Here is a 26,135-nt window from a genome sequence, read left to right as displayed (position 1 = left end):
CTCATCACTTGCAGCATCAAACAGAATAGCAAGAATAATGACAAACACTTTCCTCATCTGCCAATGTTGTTATGTTGCGCTCAATCGGGCTGCTCAAACAAACAGTTTGTAATTGTGATGCAAATTATTGTTACTGGCACACTTCGATTTTAAATACAGGTATGGCGTCTACCTTGACTATAGTCTATAGTGTGTGAGTATAGACTCCGCAGGATCAGGCTTCTGCTCAAAGCTCTCACATGTTTTAAGAAACAGCGTCCGACACAGAAGGGCTCCTTCAGGCAGAGCTCCAGTTCTTTCAGAAAGTGATGCTCATGGAAGTCTCGCAGTTTCTCCAGATTTCCAAAGATGCTTCCTCTCTGTCCCCTGAGTTCCTGAGGAACATCAGGACGCTCCAACTCTGGGATGTATTGCTCCACCACGTACCCCAACACTTTTACATACTCCCTCTCCGTTTGGAGCAACTCCTCTATGATGCACTGGAGTTTACTGTCAGGATAACAAATAAACATATAACATATCGCTTTTTGGCATTGTCCGACACATTTTCGCAATATTTTTGTCTCGATTTCTTGTAAAAATATCTAAACATCCTTAACACAAGCTACATATGCTAAAGAAGCAAAACTGTGTGAGATATTAAGAATTGCTTCAAAGAATATATCGTCTTGGTTACTGTTGTAACCTCCATTCCCTGATGGAGGGAACGAGACATTGTGTCGATGTAGTGACACTAGGGGTCACGCTTGGGAGTCACGCGTAACCGCCGCCGAGGACGCCATATGCCCCAGGAGCCTCATTTCAGTGGAACCGCTGTTCTTCCCCTGAATGACTTCAGGCAATTCAGCACAAACTGAGCGCGCTCATTTGTGAGGCGTGCTATCATAGCGACCAAGTCCAACTCCATCCCGAGAAAAGAGATGCTCTATACCGGGGAGAGCTTGCTCTTTTCCCAGTTGACCTGAAGCCCCATTTGTGTGCACACAATAGATTTCGAGAGTGAGCTAGAATCAGCCAGTCGTCGAGATAATTGAGGATGTGGATGCCCACTTCCCTCAGTGGGGCAAGGGCTGCCTCTGTGACCTTCGTAAAGACACGAGGCGACAGGGACAGACCGAAGGGGAGGACCTTGTACTGATATGCCCGGCCCTCGAAAGCAAACCGAAGAAACGTCTGTGTCGAGGCAAAACCGGTGGACTTGAGTCCTTCAGGTCTACCACCACGAAACAACCTTGAGCCGGACGCATGATAGAATGCGCTTCTGCGTCAGCATCTTGACGCAGAAGATGCTTGAGTCCTTCAGGTCCACTGCCGCGAACCAATCTTGATGCCGGACGCATGACAGAATGCGCTTCTGTGTCAGCATCTTGAACGGGAGCCTGTGCAGGGCTGATTCAGCGCTCGCAGGTCCAAGATTGGCTGCAACCCACCGCCTTTCTTTGGTATGATGAAGTAGGGGCTGTAGAACCCCTATTTCATCTCGGCTGGAGGGACAGGCTCTATCGCGTCCTTCTGTAGAAGGACTGCGATTTCCGCATGCAGGACAGCGGCGTCCTCGCCTCCTACCGAGGTGAAACAGACGCCATTGAACCTGGGTGGGCGCCTGGCGAACTGAATCGCGTAGCCATGCCTCCAAACTCCGAGCAAGGGGCACCAAGGGGACAATCTCGTTTGACGTACCTGCAGATGGGGCGGGGTGGAGCAGGAACAGCCACGTTGAGGAACCTCGCGTCCCGAACCCGTGGCTGTGCTGAGAAAAATGCTAGAGCATTTACCTCGCTCCGCATACCCACCATAGTACCGGTCAGTGATGGGGGAGGAGGCTGAGCATCCTCGTGGCTCGTCACAGCCACCTGAGCGTGGGTCGGCGGACGGAGGGCGTCAACTTCCTGTGGGAGGCTCTACGCTGAGGCCGAGCCGTCAGCTCGGGCTGTGACGGAGCCAGTGCCACTGCAGGCAGACACCCGTGGCAACTAGCAGACGGGGTACTGGACCTCGACTGCCTGTAGGTGGCGGAGGAATCACGCTGCAATCTCTGATGCTGCGATTGAGAGCTCATCCTCCTCCTGAGCCCCGAATGAGACATTAAGCCCACCCTAGGGCAAGCCACCTGACCCATCCATGAACTCGACCGGTAGAAACGAGCGTGCTGGGGAATGGGAGGTCCGTGGGGATTCACCCGGCAGAAATGCTCCCATTAAAGCCCCCAAATCGCCCCCAGCGCTAATCGCCGTGGCCTTATGCATATAAGCAGAAGGACCAGGACGGGGAGTGGCTGGAGTGGCTTTCTTTCTATGGAAGAGAGAAAGCCGCAATCGCAACGTTGCCATGGCCGCGCTCTCACAGTGAGAACATGAGCCACCCACAAAACTCAGCGTGACTACGTGGGCGGCGAGCGTCGGCGGCCGTGTGGAGGAGAGACGACGCGGCGTGGCCGTGGTTGCGCCGGAGGTTGCTCCCCTCGCCTGCACCGGCCGCCCACAGTGCTCCGTGTGACCTCGCTCAGTGAGGACAAACCGGGGTTCGCCTCAGGCAAGGGGACGTGAGACAGTGATCGTGGCCGTCAGAGGGAGAGAGATAACAACCGCACCTTTTTTAGGAACTGCACATAAACGGAAAGGCATCTTTAAAAAGATGCTCTCCATCAGTGCTCACTCTTTTAGAGAAAAATATACTCTTTTTTTTTCTCTTCAAGTGTGGCTGCTGAAGCGCCCAGGGGTGCTCTCTGCACTTATTTGTGCGAGAAAGGGAGAACCCGCTGTAATGCGGCGTATATCCGACAGCCGTTTTTACACTTTCGCTTTCAGAGGTGAATGGAACGCTGGTGGATTTCTTCAACACTGCTTGGCTCAGAAGAACAAATCTGAATGAGTGGTTGCAAGCTGGCTCCTTTTATAACCGTATGTCAGAGGGAGTGGCATGCAAATTCCACTCTGCAATTCTCATTGGCCTTTTCTCAAATATCAGAGGTGTTTGGGGCTCCCAAGCACAACCCCTAGTGTCACTACATCGACACAACGTCGAGTGAGTGACAGATAGGATTATATGAATATTCTGGGTTAAATACAAGTTAAGCTCAAACAACAGCATTTGTGATGTAATATTGATTAATACCCAAAATAGTTTTGACTCATTTCTCTTTTTCTTAAAAAAAAAAAAGCAAAAATAGAGGTTACAGTGAGGCACTTACAATGGAAGTGAATGTTGTCAATTTTTTGAGGGTTTAAAAGCAGAAGCTTCTAATTTTATAAAAGCATTTACATTAATTCTTCTGTTAAAACTGGTTTATTATTTGAGCTGTAAAGTTGTTTAAATTGTAATTTTTACAGTCGTTTATGGGTTTTTAGAGTTTACAGCATTACATCGTAATGGCAACGAAGTTGTAAAACTGGATATAACTTTAAACAGAAACAGTTAGTAAGTGATTTTATCACACTAAAATCATGTTAACACAAATATTGTTTATGTCTTGTGGCATTACTTTTGAAACAGAGAGTATTATAAGGTTTACAGATTGGCCCCATTCACTTCCATTGTAAGTGCCTCACTGGAACCCAGATGAGTTTTTTTTTTAAGGAGGGACGAATCAAAAATATTTTTTGTGATAATCAACATTCTGCCAATAATGCTGTCGATTGAGCTTCACTTATACCGAACTTATATTGAATTCTCTGAAAACAAGATTTATTAACTAATGCAATTTTGCTTCTCAAGTTAATGGGTCTTGTTTTAAGGATTTTTATACATTTTTAATGTTTTTTTGTAGTGTAGCAAGGCAGCTCACTAGGTTTTAGAACAGAGCCACGTACAGATGTTTTTAAGCAATAACAGCTTTTGACTCACAGTAAAGTACTGCTGTTGTCCACTGAAAAGACAGGCCTAGTGGTCGACTCATCTTGCGATCTGCCTGGAGATGTCAAGGCCTTGTTGCCCAATTCGGTGTCACTGTATGTCTTCTTGTTAATCTCGCTTTGGCTCAGTCCAGATGCGCTAGAACTGAAGCTGTACTGGTGAGACAGTTTAGATCTCTGTCCATTCCATGATGCTCTATCCAAATCACTGACTGGGCTTGAAGATCTCAGTGAGAAACCTTCTTGACAGGAATCTACAGATGTTTGGTTGTTCAGATGGACCATGAGCTTGACGTTAGCTTTGGTTTTGCTCACAGAAACATGATACCTGTTGGATAAAGCGAAAGATCCCTCACTATGCGAGCGGACAAGGGTTTGAATATATGGTAAGCGGTCGTGCTCGTTGACCCGACCGGCTTTTCCGAGATTACTGTCACTGTGAGAGTAGGTTTGAAGACACTTCCCTAATTTCACGGTTTGGCTATTGTGTGAGGTGGAAACATTGCGACTGCTTTTATTCAAGCACACTTGGGGCGGAATTTGCTCTTTGAGCTCACATGATTGTTGAAGATCTTTTGATGGACCTTGATGAACATAATGATCAATCAGTGTAGTTTCTTTGTCAGAGTTTTCGGTCATTGTTGGGTCTGAGTTTGGGCTCCCTGAAGATGTATTCCCTTGTTTTGCTCTAGTCTCAGATTTAAATTGGAGTTGCATCAATGTCTCATTATCGCTTTGTCCAACATGACTATTTTGGTTCTTCGTATTACCACCAACAGGGTATGTTTTGGGATCAGTGTCCATGTCTATATGGTTAGTGGTAATTCCGCCTTCTAAGTCGGCTTCGTCTTGCACCATGGTTTCCTTTTGTGAAGATCCCAGTGGTGTCTCATTTCTATGAGAGGCCTGCAGTATCTCCGAAAGCCTCTGTCTGATGTCTCGGCACTGAGCCCAGACTGCATTCCACATCCAGATCCCGTCTGGGTGCCTCTTGAGAAGTGCATTACTCTTCTCTTCAAAGTGTTGGGGTGTGAAGTCTCTGAATCGCTCCTCAAAAGCCTTCAGTGTGCTCAAGCTGGCATGCATTGGAGAGTTCACATTCTTTACTCGTTCTAAATACTCCATACACTCTTTAACCAGAGATGATGCCTGGAAATCAAAGAATTCAGAAGTCATTTCACCCTATTAAATCCAAATATGTAGTTTTTACTCCATGATTGTCTGGACTAATTCTTTAATTCATTAAAATCAACATGACCTCAAAATTGGTCTATTTACTTTCTTATTACACGTTCCTTGTGAATACTGGATAAGGATTTTTTTAAATAGTCCTGTGAGCAGCTTTGACCAATTAATTGATAAGAACCAACACAAAAAAAAAAAAAAATTATTCTGTGTGCTGTTCTGTCTCATGCACATAGTGTTAATCTCTTCAACTAAATTACTGATGAAAATGTTTGATGGTGAAGGGTTTTTATTGATTTATGGCGACAGTAACCAAGACGAGACAAAAAATTTGCATCATGATGATAATCAAATGGTTTTAATAAAAACTAATTGCATAAGTCCCCCTCGGTCGTTTTTGCCTTCCAGGGAAGGGGTGGCCTCTGTATTTTTTCATCACCCGTCAGGCCCGCAGGCCCCCTCTAACCCCGGGCCCTTGGGCGGCTTCCCACCCCGCTCTCCCTGTAGTTACACCACTGTATCCACAACATACACTTAATATCACATATTATATCTGCACAATGAAGCAAATGAACAGGTGAACTTGAACAGTTATGCACTAGTTAGAATGAGTGACTTGTGATTATGCTGATTCCTTAAAAATCACAACACAATATCCCAAACTGTGTAAACATGAGGAAGTGATTATTTGTTATTATTTCAGGACTTCAGTTTTTCAGGACAGTAGTATACTCTACTGACCAGGAGTGCATGTTATTCCAATAAAAAAAAAAAAAATGGGTCTTTGTAATCATTTGCTCCACCTCCAAAATGACTTTTCTTTACGGCTGACATCATCAAGCCCTCTTATTTTTTAGCCTACGCTTTTCACCATCCAAACAATTCCTGATGTATAAAATCAAGCCCCGTCCCACATTTTTTTCTTGTTGAATATCTTGTTTCATTTGTAAATTCATCAGATTATGGAAATAAAATGGTCTGTGAATGTCATTTCGTGTTAACTTTACGAGGACTAGCATTAAATAATACGCTTTAAGAGTAATATGAGGTTTATTAAATTTACGTGGTTGTTTTCTAACCTGTTCACAGAATTGATATAGATCAACAGATGTTTCCAGATCACATTTACGTTCCTCAGCTTTCAAGAGAAAGCCAGTCATGTTGGTTTTGAAAGCGGTGATGTAAAGACAAAAAGAGTCAGTTTCAGGAAAATGTGTTCCTTTGCTTTTTCTCTCCACTTCCTTTATCAAGAACATCCCTTTTTCTTTTTTCTCCTGGAAAAAAAGAATATTTTTTTCACATTATGCAATATCTCAAGAATGTCTGAAATCTCATAAAACTTTACTCCTTATCATTATTTATTAAAGAGTATACATTTCCAGACCCTTTTCATTACCTATAAAAGTCTGGCATTTTTATTACATTTATATTATTTCGCTCGACAACCACATAAATCCCTAATCTAATTCTGATAACACATTCAGGCAATCTAAGAGGCTTGTATCATCAATCTATGTTTACTCACCTTAATTATACTGGTTATGGTATAGTTTAAAGGTGAAGTGTGTAATTTTTTCAATGTTAAACTCGTATCTCAGTTTAATACGTAGACACAACTATAAGTAAGCCATTTGTATGATGATTATCCTGAAAAGTGTCAATACAGTGACTTTGGGGGTATTTACACTTGGTCACTTCCTGCGTTTTTGCTGATTGGAATGCTATCCGATCATGAAAAGACCAAATGTAAATGCCCTTCAAGAAGGATTCAAGACGGATATTAATCCGATCATCACCAGAGGTGGTTTGAGATGCATTCCATTCGAAACATGGTCAAGTGTAAATGCATCTGGCTGTTCAAGTCACATATGTAAACTTTACTCTGCCTAAACAGTGCTGCATCAGCATAAGAAAAAAGCAAAACATAACAGCTGATATCGAGTATATGAATAGGGCTTGTGTCGTGCAATAAATAATAAAAAATTACAAAACGGATGCACATTGTAGGAGAGACAGAACTTTTTTCTTCATTTATGTGATGCAGATTGCTGTCAAAACTGGAACTAAACACTGACAATAAGCGTAGCTGACAACTATGAACGCATCTTATCTGAAAGAAGCCCTGAGGGGAAAATGCAGTGCGCGTACAGACACACACACAGATACCAACGCACGGGGAAAAGTCACTTGGAATAAAATAATAAAGTACACCTTTTAAATTCGCTGCCTGGCATTAGAATAATCATGGAAGTGAGCTCGGATTTATATCCGTTTGGCGGAGACACATTGATGTGGCCAAGTGTAAATAGAATGTGCTTATTCAATCGGATGGCAAAGCATTCAGTAAAAATGCATGAAGTGACCAAGTTTAAATACCCCCTCTGAGGTGCTATCAAAACATTGCTCTGTATGTCTGTGCACTTCAACATGTCAACTTGTGGTTCAACCAATGGCGTGAGTTTGGGGTGGGACTGTATGTTTGAATGACCAATGGAAGATGGGGGATTTTTTGGGAAACCTCTTCGAAAATAATCATTAATTCTGTACTTCCAATTGGTGACACTAATGGCACAGAAACTATACCCATCACCTTTAAATCTGGTTTGAATGTGTTTACTGGAGTAAATCTCTAAAGATTTCTTACCTTTGCTTGAATCAGAACTGATTGAATATCCTGTAGACTTTGCTCTATTGTCAGAAGAGTTTTCTGTGTGTCATCTTTGTCTTTCTGCCACGACTGCTCCTCTGTATCACACCACTGTTGGATCTGTAACACATAACACATAGGAATTGTGTGATAATTTAATGATATTTATGGTATCTTGCTCTGTCTGACATGCCCCAAAAAACTGCCTTTTATCAATAGATTCTCTCATCAGTGAAATCTCTTTTATTATTTCAATTATTCCTCAATTATATCTATGTAATAAACAAGCATTCAGTGTTTGAATTGACATTGTACAGTGTAAAGTTGGTCCTCTGTCTCTCTCAACAGCAGAACATGTTCGAAGTGTTGCAGTGACTGGTTGGATTTCATCACCAGCATGTGAATGGCCTCTTCAACCTTGTTATAAAGACACGACACAGACTCTAAAGAGTCCCTGCAGGAGAGAGAGAGAGAGAGCGGGAGAGTCCTGTAACATTACAATAACATTTTGTGCACTGTGTTTTGTAAGTCTTTTTTGTAAGAAAATGTCTGCTGAACATAAATATAAATAGGTATTTGACAAATCAGGTAATGTTTTTCAACATTAAGATTTTAGTACAAAATGTATATGAATGTGTCAAAGAAAGTGCATATTTTAGACAAATTAATCTTTAAGAGTGGGTATTGACATATAACTTGTCAATTAGAGGCAGACTTACATATGGGTTTTACAGATTAATCAGTGCTGATAGATGCCGATAACTAGTTCCAAAATGCAACTATATGCACCGATTAATCGGTAATACTGATATACAGATTTTTGTCGAAAACTGATAGTTCCAAAAAAAAAAATAAATAAAATTATCAGCACCGATTAATCAGTAATACCGATATGTAGATTTTTGTTGAAAACTGATAGTTAAAAAAACAAAATAATAATAATTATCAGCACAGATTAATCAGTAAAACTGAAATATAGATTTTTGTAGAAACTGATAGTTAAAAAAAAAAAAAACTATCAGCGCTGATTAATCGGTAATACGATATGTAGATTTTTGTCGAAAATTGATCGGCACAGATAGTTTTTTTTTTCATTTGTGATTAACAATCACATGGGGGTTTGCTGTGTCAAAATCTTTCATTATTGACAATATTCATCCATATTATTTTCCTAACTTCAATACATATTTGGTAATAGGGCTGTCAATTGGGCAGAGAACTAAATTCAAATTTTTACCTTAAAAATTTTCTACATTCAAATTAAATGCTGATTTTTTATACTGACGTTATTTCCTTAGTCCACATGAGGGCGCATTGAATACATTTAACCATACAGCATTGTGTCATATTATTGCAAAGAACATTCCTTGCTGTTAAAAAAAACATTCCATTTTAAACTAAAGTGCATTAAAAAATAAGTCAAAAGTAAAACGCTCCACGGGGGAAACGCTTCAATAGTCAGTTCTGTATTAACATGGTGTTACACTTGCACTGGTGCCACAGTATAAACTACCACAGACTCAAACTTCATAACAACAGCAATATACCACATTGTTTTTAATTAATTACAGCTGTATGTAGGGCAAAATTATTCCCAGATAGCAGTGGTATTCGGCTGAACTCGGTGGTAAAGCGGCTCATGATCCCTGGTCAGGGGCTGTTCAAACAGACGGAACACAACAGAAAGGAACAGAACGTGAGGATCTTGAGACACACATTTTCAACTTGAACTCCTTTACAGACAAACCCATTGCTTAATCTGAGAAATGTTGATAAGAGAGCAAGATGCAACAGCCAAAGACCTCCACCTGCTGTAAGGGGCTGTTCACACCAAACGATTTTGCCACCATCCAGTTTACCATTTGTTTTTCTATGTAAACGCGCTAGACGAATGTCTTTGTTTCGCTTTGTTTTTGTTTATTCAGCGTCTCGTGCAGGTGCACTGTTTTTTAGATCCCGTGTCAAGTTAAAAAGAACTATAAAACGCATCTCGAGACACCTGGTTTCTGTTAAACTGTATTTTGTTGCGCTTCATCTAGCCTTTTTAGCGCAAGAATGCGATCGTTCTTAAGTCATCGCCAGTGCTTGGCACACATCCAAAATTCAAATGTGCAGTTTTAGCATTCAAATGTGCAGATTTTTCTTAAATTCGACGAATATTCAAATTTTAATTTGACAGTCCTATTTGGTAATTTTGATTAGACAATCAAGCGTTTTAAATTGAAGCGAGGGCATGCTAAGAAAAATGTGACTATATGGAAACGTGCACCGCCAGCACATCCATCGTGTCTCCGACTTCAAATCTTGTGAAAAATAATAAATTAAACCTTATCTAGTGAATAAAGAGGTTATAAAAAGCTTAATTTGGTAAATACTTAGTTATAGAGCAAAGTCTCAAAATAAGAGTCCATTGTGTATTTCTGGCTTGTGGTTGCACAATAAACTGCATGTGGGCCTTCTTCACCACTTTAGTTATTGGTATCGGTCGACCTCTAATGTCTTTTTTTATATATCATGATATTAGGTCGAAATGGGAATGTGTATATTTTAAAAGCTGTGCCTTTTTACCATTTTGAACACCTTTTTTTTAACCTTACTTGTTTGTTTCAGGTGCTCTTTGTGGTGTGAACAACTAATTTTGTTTGTTTGTAATGGTCACATTTGAGTTCTCCCAGGGAACTTAGTTTGTTTAAAGGCTCTAACTACTAGGTAAAGAGGAATACCTTGAAACTAACAGCTGTCAAAACATCATGGGACCCGCTGAGGGATCAGCTCACATGCATCTCACATCATGATCAATTACTGTCTCTAGAGATGACTAATGTAACCCTACTGAGATTCAAATATAAGGTAAAATACCTGTAGTCTTCAGACTGAGTGAACCGAGACTCCTCCTTCCTCATTCTGGCAAGAATTGCCCCGCCCTCTCTCTGGAGAGAAACCAATCGCATGTCCTCGAGCACCATTTTCATGGAGCTCTGCTGCTCCTGGATGCAGGACTTCACTTCCTGCACAAGAGTTTGGCTTGTTTGAGTAGCATTTCAATCAACATTATAAGAAAACCAACGCAAAATTTGTGCCCGCAGGAAGCTCCATGTATTTTTGCATAATCGCATTCACAAAGTTCTACACATTGCCCAGTGCTTGCAAGCTAATTTTGGAATATTTAGACTATTTTTATAATACTCTCAGCAACAAATAAGTGAGTTTAACACCTTTTACCATGCTTTTCAATCTATTCCACAGATTTCTGCAGAATGAAACATTTAAAATCTGTCTTCATTAGGCAGGAAAATGCTACTAGATAGCACAATTCCAATACTGCCCAGAGAAATTTAACAACTAGACTTTAAGCATATATAAATGATAACAATTATTTTTGGCAGCCATAAAATACTAAAACTAAAATAAAATTAACTAAACTGAGACTAGTAAAATTTGGAGAGAATTTTCTTTTTTTTTTATAAAAACTAAACGCAGTCAAAGATGGCAACCTAATGAAAACTGACCAGTTGAAAATAAAAAAGAAACCAAAAATAGCCCTGACTGTTGTACCTTTGCCGTGGTCATTTTTTTAACATCAAGTCTTCTGATTGCTATTTGTAGTAAAGAAGATGCAGCTTGTAGATCGAGTTCAAAGAGGGACAATTTCTGAAACACACATGTTAGATAATCAACAATGTACTTTAAAGGCAGGACCTCTTCAGATAATTCAAATCAAGTCAAGTCATTAATGAATATTTGTATGGTGTTTTCACTTTACATATCGTTTAGCATCTGCACAGAAAACCATGCCTCAATGTCTTTAAGCCCTCAGTGAGCACAATGACAGTGGCAAGGAAAAACAACTCCATAAGATGTTAGTTAGTGGGAAACAAACAACAAACTTGAGAGGAACCAGAATCATGAGTACATTTTTTCAATATATTAGTAATGCAATGTTTAAAACTGTGTTTTCTTTAAATTGTGGGCCTTCTTCATTGATCTAAGATATTAAGAGAGGACAGGAAATGAGGGGAAACTGCGTGAACCCCACAGTTTGGAGCACATCCGTTAACCATGTGGTCATTTAGTTGTTTAATCTTGCTGAAATACACATGATAATAGAACAGAACTGTGATGTCAATGAAACGTTATTAATAACTGTAATTAATATCACCATAATTATATGATTTGAAATAATATAGACATGAAAAGACGTCAAAAGTGCAACATTTCTTTGTATAACTGTGACTGCTATTCTGTCTACCTGGTGAAATTGTAGCCAGTCACTGTGACTGTAGGGGAAGGTTCCGCCAAGTTCAGAGGTCAAGTGCAGTGCATCAACCATTTTATGAAGAGCTTTCAGTGACATCATGACATCTATCTGAAAAAAATAAAATAAAAATGACATTGTAAAGATGTGAAATTTAGACTTACTTGTGTTCATAAATCTGGTTTTGTAACTGAAAAACATCCCTGCACATATCTTCATTGCATTTAATATTACACGCAACCCTCTAATGCATATTTCATACAACTTTACACACTTTACAATGAATTAAATTGTGACTTCAATACTTTAGAATTGAGAGTGAAACAAAAACTAAATTTATACTTGCAGACCAGTGTGAAATTCAACACCCCTTTTTACTGATTACAGTGTTTTTCCATGAAGGTGTAATTGTCAGTGAAAATGAGAGTGTTTGGGTGTGTTAATTACCTGCAGTCCGGGATGTCTTTCCGGTCGAGGATTTACATCTTTATCAATAAGCATTACGATAGTGTGCACTGCATGAAGAGCCTGCTCCTATATTACACACACAACAGAGACTAGACACACAATAGATGCTAGTGTGGGAATAATACAAATCTTTTTTTTATTTTATTTTTTATAGTTAATTAGTTCCATAGAAACTATGTTTGTGTAGTTGTTGTTGATGATGTCCAGTGGGGTAGATAATGGGGTGAAAGGTGGCAAAGTTTCTAGGGGCCCACAGGTCCAGGGAGGCCCACATCAAATTTTAAACTGTATTTTTTAGTATGAAAGGGGCCTCTACCAATAAACAGTTAGGGGGCCCAGAATTCGTTGCTACGACCCTGTTGATATCTATTTGTTTCTTGGCCAGTCCTCACCTGAACCATGAGCAAAGACTTATAGAACACAGATGGCAGAGGGCACTTCCTGCTGTCAATCACAATGGTCAGTCCCAGCTCTCGTACCTCCATCCTACATAAACACAAACCTTATTTAACACATGGCAAAATAAATAATTTTCTTTATTAGTATTTTTGTCTTATTTCCAGTAAATAAAATATCTAAATATTCATAAGCAAGATAAATGTACTTGACAAGCAAAATTGCATAAGATATTTTGTCCTGTTTTCAGAGAAATCTACCTAAATTTAGAGAGGTTTATGCTTAAAACAAGAAAAACCTATTGCCAATGGGGTAAGATAAATAAACTTGTTTTCCCTGTGAATCAAGTTTATTTTTCTTACACCATTGGCAATAGGTTTTTCTTGTTTTAAGCATAAATCTCTCTAAATTTAAAGTTTACTATATTTTGTCAGACTTCTCTGAAAACAAGACTTAATATCTTATACCATTTTGCTGGTCAAGTACATTTATCTTGTTTTAAGAATATTTAGAATATTTTTTACTGGAAAATAAGACACAACTACTAATTAAGACAAGGATTTTTTGCTGTGCATCATATATGTGTTTTTGGAATGAATTACCTTTAATTGGTTAAAAAAAGATTCATAACACAGAAACTGCTCAGGAGTAAATTGGCATATTTGGTCACATTTGGCACATTTTGGCAAACAGCTGGATCAACACATAAAACTGATCTGAGCATAAAATGTGTTTAAGAGATCAATTCTACAAATGTGTTTGGGAGTATGTAGTGCGGTCCAAAAGTTTGACACCACATAAAAAATATGAAGATTTTGAAAAATTTAGAAACAAAGAAAAATTATTATGCAAAATGTTAAAGAAATATTTAAAAGTTCAGCACCATTTCTAGGTCACTAAAAAAAATGTAGGCAAATTTGTGACACTGCAAATGGTCAGATTTCTTTGCTTCCATTGAAACACACAAGATGCTCTTTGAAACATTTTTAAATTATACTGGGTAACATGATCATCATGTTTTGTTCATGCCAACTCTAGTTAATGATGTAAATAAAGTAAAAGAGACACATACTAAATTCCGAAATTCCTTTTGATTTTTCAATCAAATTTTTCAATCAAATGTTAATGCTGATAATATTATTTTTAATTAATGTATAAATAAATAAATAAATAAATAAGAAATTAATGCAAAATATAAGCATTTTCTCTAGTGGTCTCAATGGAAATAAGACTTTGGCTTTATTTATGTATTTATCTATCGAATGGGGGATGGTGTAAACATTATAATTCATGAACATTTTGTAAATATTTGTCAAAAAAAAAAAAAAAAGAAAAAAAAAAGAAGTCTCATACTGTTGTACCCCACAGTATAAGTACATTCGCTCAAAGTGGATGATCCACTGATCCTGAATATTATACTGCCACTTGTTGCCGTCTTGTGGTGATTGAGCAGACATCTCTTGATATTTTACCTGGGTATGGAGTGCAGGTAGAGCAGTAGTCTACAGAGATCTAGAGGAGAGAGTTGAGAGGACGCCCAGCATTTTCTGCCCCCATACACCTCAACCACAGCTCGACCAGCTCTGTCACGACTGCCTGGTGAGGGTAAAACAACAGACTGAGTTAAAACTACCAGCATTTCATACACTGTTCATGTTTTGTGTGATATCAATGTCATCTTAGCAACGAACAACACATAAGTATAAAACAAGCCTAAGTCACAGCAGATTATTTTGAGATAAATGACTATGTTCTTGAAAAATCACTGAACAGAGACCATCAGAAAAGTTTTCTGTATTGGAGAGACAAACGACTGCATGCTAAATGCTACGTATGTTTTTCCATTTCATTAGACTATCATCTGTGTGTGCAAGACGAGTTTTTGGTCGGTTTGCCCAGAATAGAAATCCTGTTAATTGTTTAAAAGTGTATATCTGCTAAATAGATCATTTTGTGAACTTTTTCAGCAGGAGTACGCTACTATTTAGATGGCCTCAAAACTAATGTGCGTGGAATAAAAGCCACAAAACTTGATTTTAAGAGAAATCGGGGTTTTTCCTGTTTTCTGCCATAAACATGACAATTATTTTGTGGCAGTATACAGTCTTGGTATCAGATCGTAATACCATGTTACTATTGATATACATTATATCCATGGTACTGAATAATTACTCTAAGGTACTTAAAGGTGCAATATGTAATATATTCACTGTACTAAAGCATAAAATTATCATAATATGTTATCAGAGATTTAGGAAATATGCTAAGTTGAAATTCTGGCTTCGCCGAAAACAATGCTACAGCCAGTAGGTGGAATTTCTGTTTGGGTTTTGGCCTACGTGATCCCGCCCACTGCCCATTTCCCAATAGTATTTCAACACCCCGGGTTGCCAGATTTGAAACAAATTAGCGGGCAAAGCCACCAATACATCTAGCTAACATTGACAGAGTTATAAAAAATCCACATAAGCTAGTTTATAATTTTCAAACAATAAAACATTGCAAACGTGTACATAAGCTGATCAATTTACAGTGTTCGGCTCGTCGCTTGCCATGGTTAGTTTGCTCGTTGCTGTTGCGTGTCCTGGCAACCCGCGTGAGCTTCGAGTCTGTGGAGGAGGGTGCGGGGGAGACAACTCTCTCCAAAATTTTGAATTTGGACTGCAGTACCTATTTTAAACGCTTGAAGTCAATGTTACACAGTGCTCCTTTAAAGCTAAGTACTTAAAGTAGAAAAGCTGCTTACGTATATGATAATTTTTGGTACTTTTTTGAGTGTAAACGTTTCAGTGTTTGACTTTTTTTTTTTTTTTTTTTTTTTTTTTACACTTAATGTACATATTTTTTTTATTAAATTAAATTATTTATTGAATAACACTTCAAATTATTTTTTATTAACCAATGGCATTTCTAAAACATTCTCTTGAACCCACTGCAGTTCCATTATGAATCCTTGAGGGTTTGTGCACTCAGGGTTGGGAAACCCAGCATTATGCCACACCACCATTTGCAACAAATATGTGTAAAGTGCATTAAACAAGCACCATCATTTATCCATTTATGGTTAAAACAGTGATGAGAATCAGACACAATTTAAAGTAGCAGACTTGCCTGGCAGACTGATAATGCCCAGCTGGAGAAGACTCTTGATAGTGGAGTCCTGGGACAGTAGATTCACCTGCACTCCATTCTCACACTGACCCATTAAGAGCTGATCTGTCTGGAATTCGACTCCATTAACAACAGGAGGCGATGGAGTTTCAGCTTTTCCAGATGAGAAGGCTTCAGAAAAAAGAGCAACTATAGAGTCAATACTTTTTAGTGAATAGTTAATTTGAACATCCAAAATCTATTTGTTTGTCTGCGTCACATGTTCTTCAGCTAGATGGAGCTGATGAGGTATCCTTTAGAAAATCTACAGTACTAAAGCAATGGCCCTCCTCTTCCCATTAAAAAAAAGACATCAAACAGCTTCCCCACAAAACGGAGGATGTAGTTATTTCTGTCTCTTACCCTGGCACTTGGTCATCATGAATGCTTCTTTTTGTTCTGCTCAAGACTGAGATCAAATGAATGACCACAGAAATTCCCCATGTGGAACGCTGTGTGCTGACCTTTGATCTGTTTCACATTACGCTCTTTTAAGATGACCTTTTAGAAGGGTGTATTTTCTTCCTAGCTGAGGAGAAGGTTCAAGGTCCTCTGTAAATCAGCCGATCTGTGTCGTGGCGTTTTTTGTGAGCTTGTAAAATTAAGTTGTGAGGATTTTCATGGCAGACTGCATCTAGACAAACAAAGCCTCATACTATGGGAAATGGCTTGATTTTTCATCAGTCATGTTTGAACATGCTTTTGATTTAAGGATAAGGATCTAAAGTCGAGTCATGTTGGCCAGATATCTTTTCGCTTCTGGGGCCTGATGTATAAATGTTGCATACGCACAAAATTGGCATTGAAAATGTATGCAATTTTCCATGCACATATCGGGATTTATAAAAAATAAACAGCGTAAATATGTGCACACCATATGGACACTCTTGACTGTGCGTATGTACTCTTTTACTGGTGTGTGTGTGAACTGACGACTCCAGCTGGACAAATAATGAACTGAACAAACTGATTATAAACTCTGATTTTCATTTAATTCACATTTAGAATAAAAAAGTATGTAGTTAAGCATTTGAAACAGAAGTAATCATTATCAATCCAATAGTAGGCTAAATTATTTTTATGTAACTAATTGAAAAGGCATTCAAATATAAGCTGTAAAAGGGAAATATTGGTTTGGGATGTGCTGCATTTGGAGAACTTTTCCGTGTCCTCATAGAGAAGGAACATACAGTAACTTAAAACTAGATAGTAAAGTGTGATACTTATCAAGCCTCCTTTCCATCCTGAGTGAAATAAGGCAACCCGGAAGTCACTACGATGTTCTGGTGCAGAGATATGTGATTTGTTACTTGGTTGTTAAGGTAACCCCATCTGGTTACTAGGCAGTTACCAAGGTGATACTTAACATGTCTCCTTGCCATCCTAAGTGAAATAAGTCAACCCAGAAGTCTCTACGATGTTCTGGTGCAGAGATATGTAATTTGTTACTTGGTTGCTAGGGTAACCGCAGCTGGGTGCTAGGCAGTTACCAGTGTGATACTTTACATGGCTCCTTGCCATCCTGAGTGAAATAAGTCAACCCGGAAGTCTCTATGATGTTCTGGTGCAGAGATATTTGATTTGTTACTTGGTTGTTAGGGTAACCCCATCTGGTTACTAAGCAGTTACCAGGGTTATATGTATCAAGGCTTCTTGCCATCCTGAGTGAAATAAGTCAACCCGGAAGTCTCTACAATGTTCTGGTGCAGAGATATGTGATTTGTTACTTGGTTGCTAGGGTAACCCCATCTGGTTGCTAGGCACTTACCAGGTTGATACTTATCAATCCTCCTTTCTACCCTGAGTTAAATAAGTCAACCCAGAAGTGGTGCAGAGATATGTGATTTGTTACTTGGTTGCTAGGGTAACCCCATCTGGTTGCTAGGCAGTTACCAGGGTGATACTTAATATGGCTCCTTGCCATCCTGAGTGAAAAAGTCACCCGGGAAGTCTCTACGATGTTCTGGGTCAGAGAAATGTGATTTGTTACTTGGTTGCTAGGCACTTACCAAGGTGATACTCAAAAGGCTCCTTGCCATCCTGAGTGAAATAAGTCAACCCGGAAGTCTCTATGATGTTGTGGGTCAGAGAAATGTGATTGGTTACTTGGTTGCTAGGGTAACCCCATCTGGTTGCTAGGCAGTTACCAAGGGGATACTTAACATGGCTCCTTGCCATCCTGAGTGAAATATGTCATCCTGGAAATCTCTACGATGTTATGGTGCAGAGATATGTGATTTGTTACTTGGTTGCTAGGGTAACCCCATCTGGTTGCTAAGCAGTTATCAGTGTGATACTCATCAAGGCTCCTTGCCATCCTGAATGAAATAAGTCAACCCAGAAGGCTCTACGGTGTTCTGGTGCAGAGATATGTGATTTGTTACTTGGTTGCTAGGGTAACCCCAAATGGTTGCTAGGCAGTTACCAGGGTGATACTAATCAAGGCTCCTTGCCATCCTGAGTGAAATAAGTCAACCCGGAAGTCTCTATGATGTTCTGGTGCAGAGATATGTGATTTGTTACTTGGTTGCTAGCGTAACCCCATCTGGTTGCTAGGCAGTTACCAGGTTGATACTTATCAATCCTCCTTTCTACCCTGAGTTAAATAAGTCAACCCGGAAGTGGTGCAGAGATATGTGATTTGTTACTTGGTTGCTTGGGTAACCCCAACGGGTTGCTAGGCAGTTACCAGGATGATACTTATCAAGCCTCCTTTTCATCCTGAGTGAAAAAAGTCAGCCTGGAAGTCTCTACGATTTTCTGCTGTAGGGATATGTGATTTCTTACTTGGTTGTTAGGGTAACCCCATCTGGTTGCTAGGCAGTCACCAGGGTGATACTATTCAAGGCTCCTTGCCATCCTGAGTGAAATAAGTCAACCCGGAAGTCTCTATGATGTTCTGGGTCAGAGAAATGTGATTTGTTACTTGGTTGCTAGGGTTACCCCAACGGGTTGCTAGGCAGTTACCAGGGTGATACAGAATATGGCTCCTTGCCATCCTGAGTGAAAAAAGTCAACCCAGAAGTCTCTATGATGTTCTGGGTCAGAGAAGTGTGATTTGTTACTTGGTTGCTAGGGTAACCCCATCTGGTTGCTAGGCACTTACCAAGGTGATACTCAAAAGGCTCCTTGCCATCCTGAGTGAAATAAGTCAACCTGGAAGTCTCTAGGATGTTCTGGGTCAGAGATATGTGATTTGTTACTTGGTTGCTAGGGTAACCACATCTGGTTGCTAGGCAGTTACCAAGGTGATACTTAACATGGCTCCTTGCAATCCTGTGTGAAACAATTCAACCTGCAAGTCTAAACGATGTTCTGGTGCAGAGATATGTGATTTGTTACTTTGTTGCTAGGGTAACCCCATCTGGTTGCTAAGCAGTTACCAGGGTGATACTTATCAAGGCTCCTTGCCATCCTGAGTGAAATATGTCAACCTGGAAGTCTCTACGATGTTCTGGTGCAGAGATATGTGATTTGTTACTTTGTTGCTAGGGTAACCCCATCTGGTTGCTAGGCAGTTACTGAGGTGATACTTAACATGGCTCCTTGCCATCCTGAGTGAAATAAGTCAACCCGGAAGTCTCTACAATTTTCTGGTGCAGACATAGGTGATTTGTTACTTGGTTGCTAGGGTAACCCCATCTGGTTACTAGGCAGTTACCAGAATGATATTTAATGTGTCTCCTTGCTCTCCTGAGTGAAATAAGTCAACCCAGAAGTGTCTACGATATTCTGGTGCAGAGATATGTGTTTTGTTACTTGGTTGCTAGGGTAAGCCCATGTGGTTGCTAGGCAGTTACCAAGGTGAGTACTTAACATGGCTTCTTGCTATCCTGAGTGAAATAAGTCAAACCGGAAGTCTCTACGGCATTCTGATCTTGAGATACCCATCTTAGTGGTTTTGAATGGAAGTCAATGGTGTTTGGTTGCTAGGGTGCTCTAAATGGTTGCTAGGGTGTGGCTAAGTAGTTTCTATGATGATAGTTGTAGACTGATTGCTCACCCAATTAAAACAAGCCAACCGTCATGTCTCTAGGACATTCTGTTCCGAAGATATCACACTCTAAGTGAAAGCAATAGTTTTGGTTGCTAGGGTGCTATAAACGGTTGCCAGGGCGTGGCTAGCCAGTGAACAGAGAGATTCTTATTGACTGCTTACTAACCTGACTCATAAGAGCCAATCCCCAAGTGTTTACGACATTCTGTTCTGAAGATATCCTTCTGAGACATTTTGAATGGAAGTTAATGGGGGGTGGTTGCTAGGGTCCCATAAATGGTTGTTTGGGCATGGCTATGCCATTTCCAAGGTGATACTTAAAGAGTGATTGGTATCCCGATTGAAATGAGCCCACCCCCATGTATCTATGTCATTCTGATTGGGAAATATGATCTGGCAGCTTTCTTGCATTGACTGCCATAGTAGGAACAAAATTCTCTTCCCATAGTACCCTATGGGACTTTTTGGAACGTTTTTTTGCCCCCCCTTTTTACCCCCTGGGGTACATTTTAGCCCCAAACACAGGGTTTGTTCGAACACGGCGTGCTAGCCGAATCAAATGAGAGTACCCACATGTGTCTAGGACATTCTGATCAGAAGATATCACACTCAGCCATTTTGAATGTAAGTCAGTGGGGATGGTTGCTAGGGTGCTCTAAATGGTTGTTAGGGTGTGGCTAAGTAGTTTTTCAAATGGATACATGAAGACTGATTGCTCACCCATGTGAAATAAGCCAAATGCCATGTCTGTAGTGTGTTCTGATCCAAAGATATCCCTCTCAGCCATTTTTAATGGAAGTCAATAGGGCTGGTTACTAGGGTACTCTAAATTGTTGCTCTGGTCAGTGACCAGAGAGATTCTTATTGGCTGATTACTAATCTGACTGAAAAGAGCCAATCCCCAAGTGTCTACGACATTCTGTTCTGAAGATATCCTTCTGAGCTATTTTGAATGGAAGTCTACGGTCCTTAAAGACTGATTGGTAGCCCGATTGAAATGAGTCCGCCCCCATGTCTCTATGTCATTCTGATAGGGAGATATGATTTGACAACTTTCTTGCATTGACTGCCATAGTAGGGGGAAAAAAAAGTTTTCATGGGTGAGACCCTTATCAAAGTATGCCTATGGGAAATTTTTGGGACGTTTTTTGCCCCCCAGGGGTGCATCGTAGCCCCAGTCCCTTAGAAAAGTCATAGAACAGGTGTCGTCAATAGGCCGGTCGATGTTTGTCAAGCCAATATAATAAGCTTAAATATTAGATCAGAATGTTGGCTTTGTCAAGCCAACATAATAATAATCTTAAATAGTAGATCAGAATGTGGGCTTTGTCAAGCCAACATAATAATGACAGCAAAGATTTCTTAGTCTAAGATATTTCTGTTCTATATTGCAATCATGTACTGAGATAAGTACAGTATTTGAATAAAGATTATCTGTAATGCGATGCGCACTTGACTCTGACTGACGTGAAATGGCTCGGTAAAACGGACAGTAGCAAAAAGACAGGCACTGCTGGACACATTCAGTAGTCGAACGGACCATTGGAGAGACATGTCTCATCAGAAACAGTATTGTACAGCTGCAGACAATACAGTAACGCACACAAAATGCGCATCAAATGTGCTGCCTGCTCCACTTCATCCCGACCCTCATCGCAATGAAACCACCCTTCTAGTCTAAGAAAAACATTATGAAAAGTACATTTGCCGTTCAGCTGTTTTTTGAATATAAAATACCAGTCAAATATCAAATCTTAGTAATCCGATGATAATGCTGCACAAAGAATTGTAATAATTTTCATTTTGTTTCCAGTACTAAATATTTAACTTCTCAATACCCTTAAAACGATTTAAAACGTTTTCTGAGAGGCAAAATTGCTTAGGTTAGATTTATATCTGCAAAGATAAAAACATTTTGCCAAGGGATATTCAAGATATATTCTAGTTCATATCTTAATAAATAATGTTTCTTCATGGTGCAGCATCTAACCTTTGGGTACATGTGACATTTACAGTCTTATCTCTTATAATACAGTTTCTTGTACCGTTAAACGCAGTAATCACGTTTTTGGATGATGAAATGCATATGGTAATTGTATGCAGATGAGGATATGCATAGTAAAAACAGGTGTTGTACACTCCATATGGTTATTTTGGGGAGGAGATGGGGTGGGGAATGAATCACGTGCATGTACGCAGTCTTCCGCTAGCAGGGATTTATTAAGGGAACTGTGCGCAGGTTCTGGCGTACATATAGTTTTATATATCTGATTTTTTTTTGTGCATACGCAAAATCTGACTTTTGTGCTTACGCACACTTGTAGGAAGAAATCTATGCAGAGTTTTATACATGAGGCCCCTGATGTTCTTTCAATAACAAAGTGAGATTTGGGTTAAAATCTGTATGCAGTTAGTTACAGGAATAGTTTGCCCAAAAATGAAAAGTCGCTCATGGTGTTCCAGACCTGTATGACTTTCTTTCTTCCATAGAACACAAAGTAGATGTTAGGCAGAATAACAGCCTCAGTCACCATTCACTTACAATGAAAATAAATGGTGACTGAGGCTGTCAGTTTGCATAACAACTGCTTTTGTCTTCCACAGAAGAAAAAAGTCATACAGGTCTTGAACAACATGTGGATGAGTAAATCATAACAGAATTTTAATTTTTGGGTGAACTGTCCCTTTAACACAAATAGTTATAATAGTTAATATTTGTTTTCTTCTTTTCTTCCTCGAGATGCCTGTAATGCTTCACAAAACAAATCACAACCACAAATTAATGTCATGTTTGGAGCCTGATTTCATAAAAATAACATGACTGTGATGACATTTTTTGAGAAACAGATGACAGTTCCTAGGTGAAATGTCCACTATTTGGTGTTAAAAGAGCGCTGAATGTTCTTCCAAACAGATGAGGTTTTTAATGATCTATCTTGTTTTAAATCAACAAAATCTACATACCTATCTACCTTAAACCTAAACCTAGTGTCAAAAGACTACAAAGGACAGTTCGGACTGCTGAGAGGATTAATGGTTGCCCCCTGCCCCCCCTTCAAGAACTATACACTTCCAGAGTGAGGAAAAAGGCTGGAAAAATCACTCTGGACCCCACTCACCCTGCTCACTACCTTTTTGAACTGTTGCCTTCTGGCCGACGCTTCAGAGCTCTGAGCACCAGAACCTTCAGGCACAGGAACAGTTTTTTCCCTCATGCTATCCATCTCATGAACAGTTAAATTGCCTCATTGAGCAATAACTATGTGCAATACACAGGTAAGTCTTTCTTATATTTATCCAACACATCCAGCCTCTTCTGCCATTTCATTCTTCTGGAAAAAAAAAATAAAAATAAAAATAAAAAAAAAATAAAACTTGCACTGTACATAACAGATTTGTATTTACACTGTACATAACAGATTGAATTAGATTTGCACTACCCATGTGTATTTGTGTATGTATGTGTGTGTCTGTACGTATGTGTATAATTATTTTTTATTTTTTATTTTTTATTATTATCTATGTCTTGCTGCTGTTTTGTTGTACACTGGAAGCTCCTGTCACCAAGACAAATTCCTTGTATGTGTAAGCATATTTGGCAATAAAGATCATTCTGATTCTGATTCTGAAAATGCAAATGCAAATGTGAGATGAAAAACACAATCACGTCATCTTGTAGTGTTACTATGACAATTTCAGCTCACGTGTCAACTCGTGTACTCCTCAGGACTCGTACCCCATTCCTTAACATCACAAATGCAATGATCTATCAGTTGAGCTACCGTGCAATTTGATCATGCTTGAACACGCTTGTAAATGTAATTGGTGTAATTTAACGTTAAAATGTGTAGCCCTACAAGTCATGCGCTTTAGTAAAAATGTTTGGATTTCATAAGATAGCATTGTGTGAGGAACAGGATGAAAAGTAAGTGCTTATGAACTAATAATCTGCTGTTTTACTCGTGATTTGAGTGAAAGTGAATAAAATTTGTTGTTGTTGCAGCAACTTTAGCGATCATTTCCCCAGGAAACTGCCATGATATGTACAACAAGCCACATAAAAATCATTTTGCAGAAATGTAGGTATAGTAATGTGATTTTGAAGCCTAAACACACTCACCTTTTCTTGCTTCTTGTCGTCTGTTTAATTTAGGGGACACCAAATTATTTGTGTGTTTTATTTCTTGAATGGCAGTCAAGGTGGGGATGGTCTCTGGACAGTTTTCACTGTGGCTTCTGTTAGTCAGTTTGTGTGACTGTAGACACTCTCTGGCTGTTTCTGAGACAGAAGATGAAGAGCGTGATTTATACTTGCTTTTACCTGGTACTTTCAACATTTGCACAGGTGAACCAGGGCCTCTCTCATGCTGTCTGTCATCACAGAGGATTCTGGAATCCAAAGTACTATTCTCATTTTGCAACAGAATCTGACTGCATTGGGACTGAAATAGTTGGGGTGTTTGTTCAGAGGTCTGTGTTAACTGGTTTTGTGGATGCTGAATTGGATTGAATCTCCACAAACACAGATTAGCATCTTGTCTGTAACCGCTGTGGTCAGGTAAAGCCCTGAGTCCCATTTTGGGTAAGTGTTGGGTTTTGGTATGCTTCTTGCCACTAGTCCGCAGCTGATCTTGTCTTATGTAGTCATTAAAACAATAGTGTCCTTTGTTGGGTAACACCTTAATTCCTAGTATAGTCTGATGAAGATCATGTTGCCCAGCAAGGAATGACTTGTATTGTTGTCCTGCTTGGAACATGTTGGGGCTCAGCTGTGTCATATGCTGGTCAAGAGACTTTTCCATTGAACAACAGTCATGAGGTATGCTCTGACTTGGATGGGTTGAGTTCTGGAAGAATTTTGGCTCAGAATTCTCATAGGATTGTATTGAGTTTCTGTCTGTTTGGTTTGGAGTCTGGCCAAATGTGCAACTCGAAAGTTTAAGTCCGAGGCCAAGTCCATATTCCTCACTACTTGGCTTAATGTCCCCAACTTCTGGCCTAGTTTCATCCAAGGCAGGGAGCATGCTTGCTCTCTCAAAATTCACAGGGTTTCTGAGAGCTGCCATGTACGAATGCTGATACCCGCAATTGGATTCTGGTTTGTTTTGTATGCCCTCCGAGAGCAGCTTGTTTGGCAAGCAAGGGTTGCAGTTCTCATCCAAAACTCTAAAGTCCTCACCACAGAAGTTGATGATGTTTTGTGGTGCTGGCTGAGCTGTTCTGACTATCTTGAAGCTTGGTGGATTTGTGGGCATTGCTATTTTCTTGAGGCCTAATGTCTCTTTGTCCTTCATAAGCTCCAACAGATCCACATAATCTCCTTCTTGCTCTTGGTTGTGCCTGCTGTCCCAGGTGTTGGGAGAGACCCATCCAACCGGTTTTCCTGCAAAATTGTTGATGTGTGGATGTCCTTGATCAACCTTGACCAGTCTGGTCCCAATATCCACCAGCTGAACAGAAACAGCCATGCCATCATTTGCTGGAAAGCTAGTTTCCATCTCAAGTGGTAAGAGTTCTGCAGGCATCTGTGGCTGTGTTTTGTTCCTCGACATCTTAGTCTGAAGTTCTTCCACACTGAGAGTTGTGGTTGAGCATGTCTGTGTTTCTGAACAGATAGTGGTTTTGGGTCTGTCAAGGAATTCTGGGTTGGCAACTTCACCCCAAGGTACCTTCACAACCCCCTGGTCTGAAGAAAGCACACACTGACCTAGCGGATTACCATGACGCCCCACGTTGATTTCCTTTAACCAAGATTCAGTGAAGATGCAAGGGTAGGACGTCTCGGGTAGGGGTATCCCCTCGACCACTGGACCTTCAAGCACCCTGGAGCAGAGATTCTCCTGCACCTGGAGGTCATCCTGCACAAGGAGGCTTTTGAGTACAATTCGGGCTGACTGATCTCCAAAAGGTTCCACCTGCAGGTAGAAATCTCCTGGTCGGAGTAGTAACGGGTTGATGGGGGCGAGTTGGATCACCACGCGATCTCTCAGGCACAGCGGCCAGCCTTCACAGCGGAACAGGACATCAGAGTATGTAGCCTACTTGGAAAGAGAGAGAGAGAGAAAGAGAGAGAAAGCTAGTTGGTTGGCTGGCCGATTGGATTGGATTGACATATTTTATGACCATCAGATCCTAAATGGCTTGGGTCTTTATAATAAGTTGACTTTATTGATGCCATTTATTGGC

General features: G+C 39.9%; 1 protein-coding gene across 1 annotated transcript in view; it reads right to left on the bottom strand.

Moving 5' to 3' along the window:
* The window catches only part of LOC127449052 (uncharacterized), a 67,135-nt gene that overhangs the window by 16,129 nt on the left and 24,871 nt on the right, over window positions 1–26,135 (bottom strand). The window contains exons 3-15 of the mRNA XM_051712154.1: window positions 24,070–25,987; window positions 15,910–16,084; window positions 14,275–14,394; window positions 12,799–12,892; window positions 12,386–12,472; window positions 11,933–12,049; window positions 11,239–11,334; window positions 10,543–10,691; window positions 7,999–8,137; window positions 7,681–7,803; window positions 6,116–6,310; window positions 3,844–5,000; window positions 240–489 (exon numbers count right to left, since the gene is read on the bottom strand). Of these exons, the coding sequence (XP_051568114.1) occupies window positions 240–489; window positions 3,844–5,000; window positions 6,116–6,310; window positions 7,681–7,803; window positions 7,999–8,137; window positions 10,543–10,691; window positions 11,239–11,334; window positions 11,933–12,049; window positions 12,386–12,472; window positions 12,799–12,892; window positions 14,275–14,394; window positions 15,910–16,084; window positions 24,070–25,987 (4,620 nt within the window). The remainder of the gene's footprint in view (window positions 1–239; window positions 490–3,843; window positions 5,001–6,115; window positions 6,311–7,680; window positions 7,804–7,998; window positions 8,138–10,542; window positions 10,692–11,238; window positions 11,335–11,932; window positions 12,050–12,385; window positions 12,473–12,798; window positions 12,893–14,274; window positions 14,395–15,909; window positions 16,085–24,069; window positions 25,988–26,135) is intronic.

This window comes from Myxocyprinus asiaticus, chromosome 12 (genome assembly GCF_019703515.2).
Source record: "Myxocyprinus asiaticus isolate MX2 ecotype Aquarium Trade chromosome 12, UBuf_Myxa_2, whole genome shotgun sequence".
Lineage (NCBI taxonomy): Eukaryota > Metazoa > Chordata > Actinopteri > Cypriniformes > Catostomidae > Myxocyprinus > Myxocyprinus asiaticus.
This window is presented reverse-complemented; position numbering and strand designations above follow the sequence as displayed.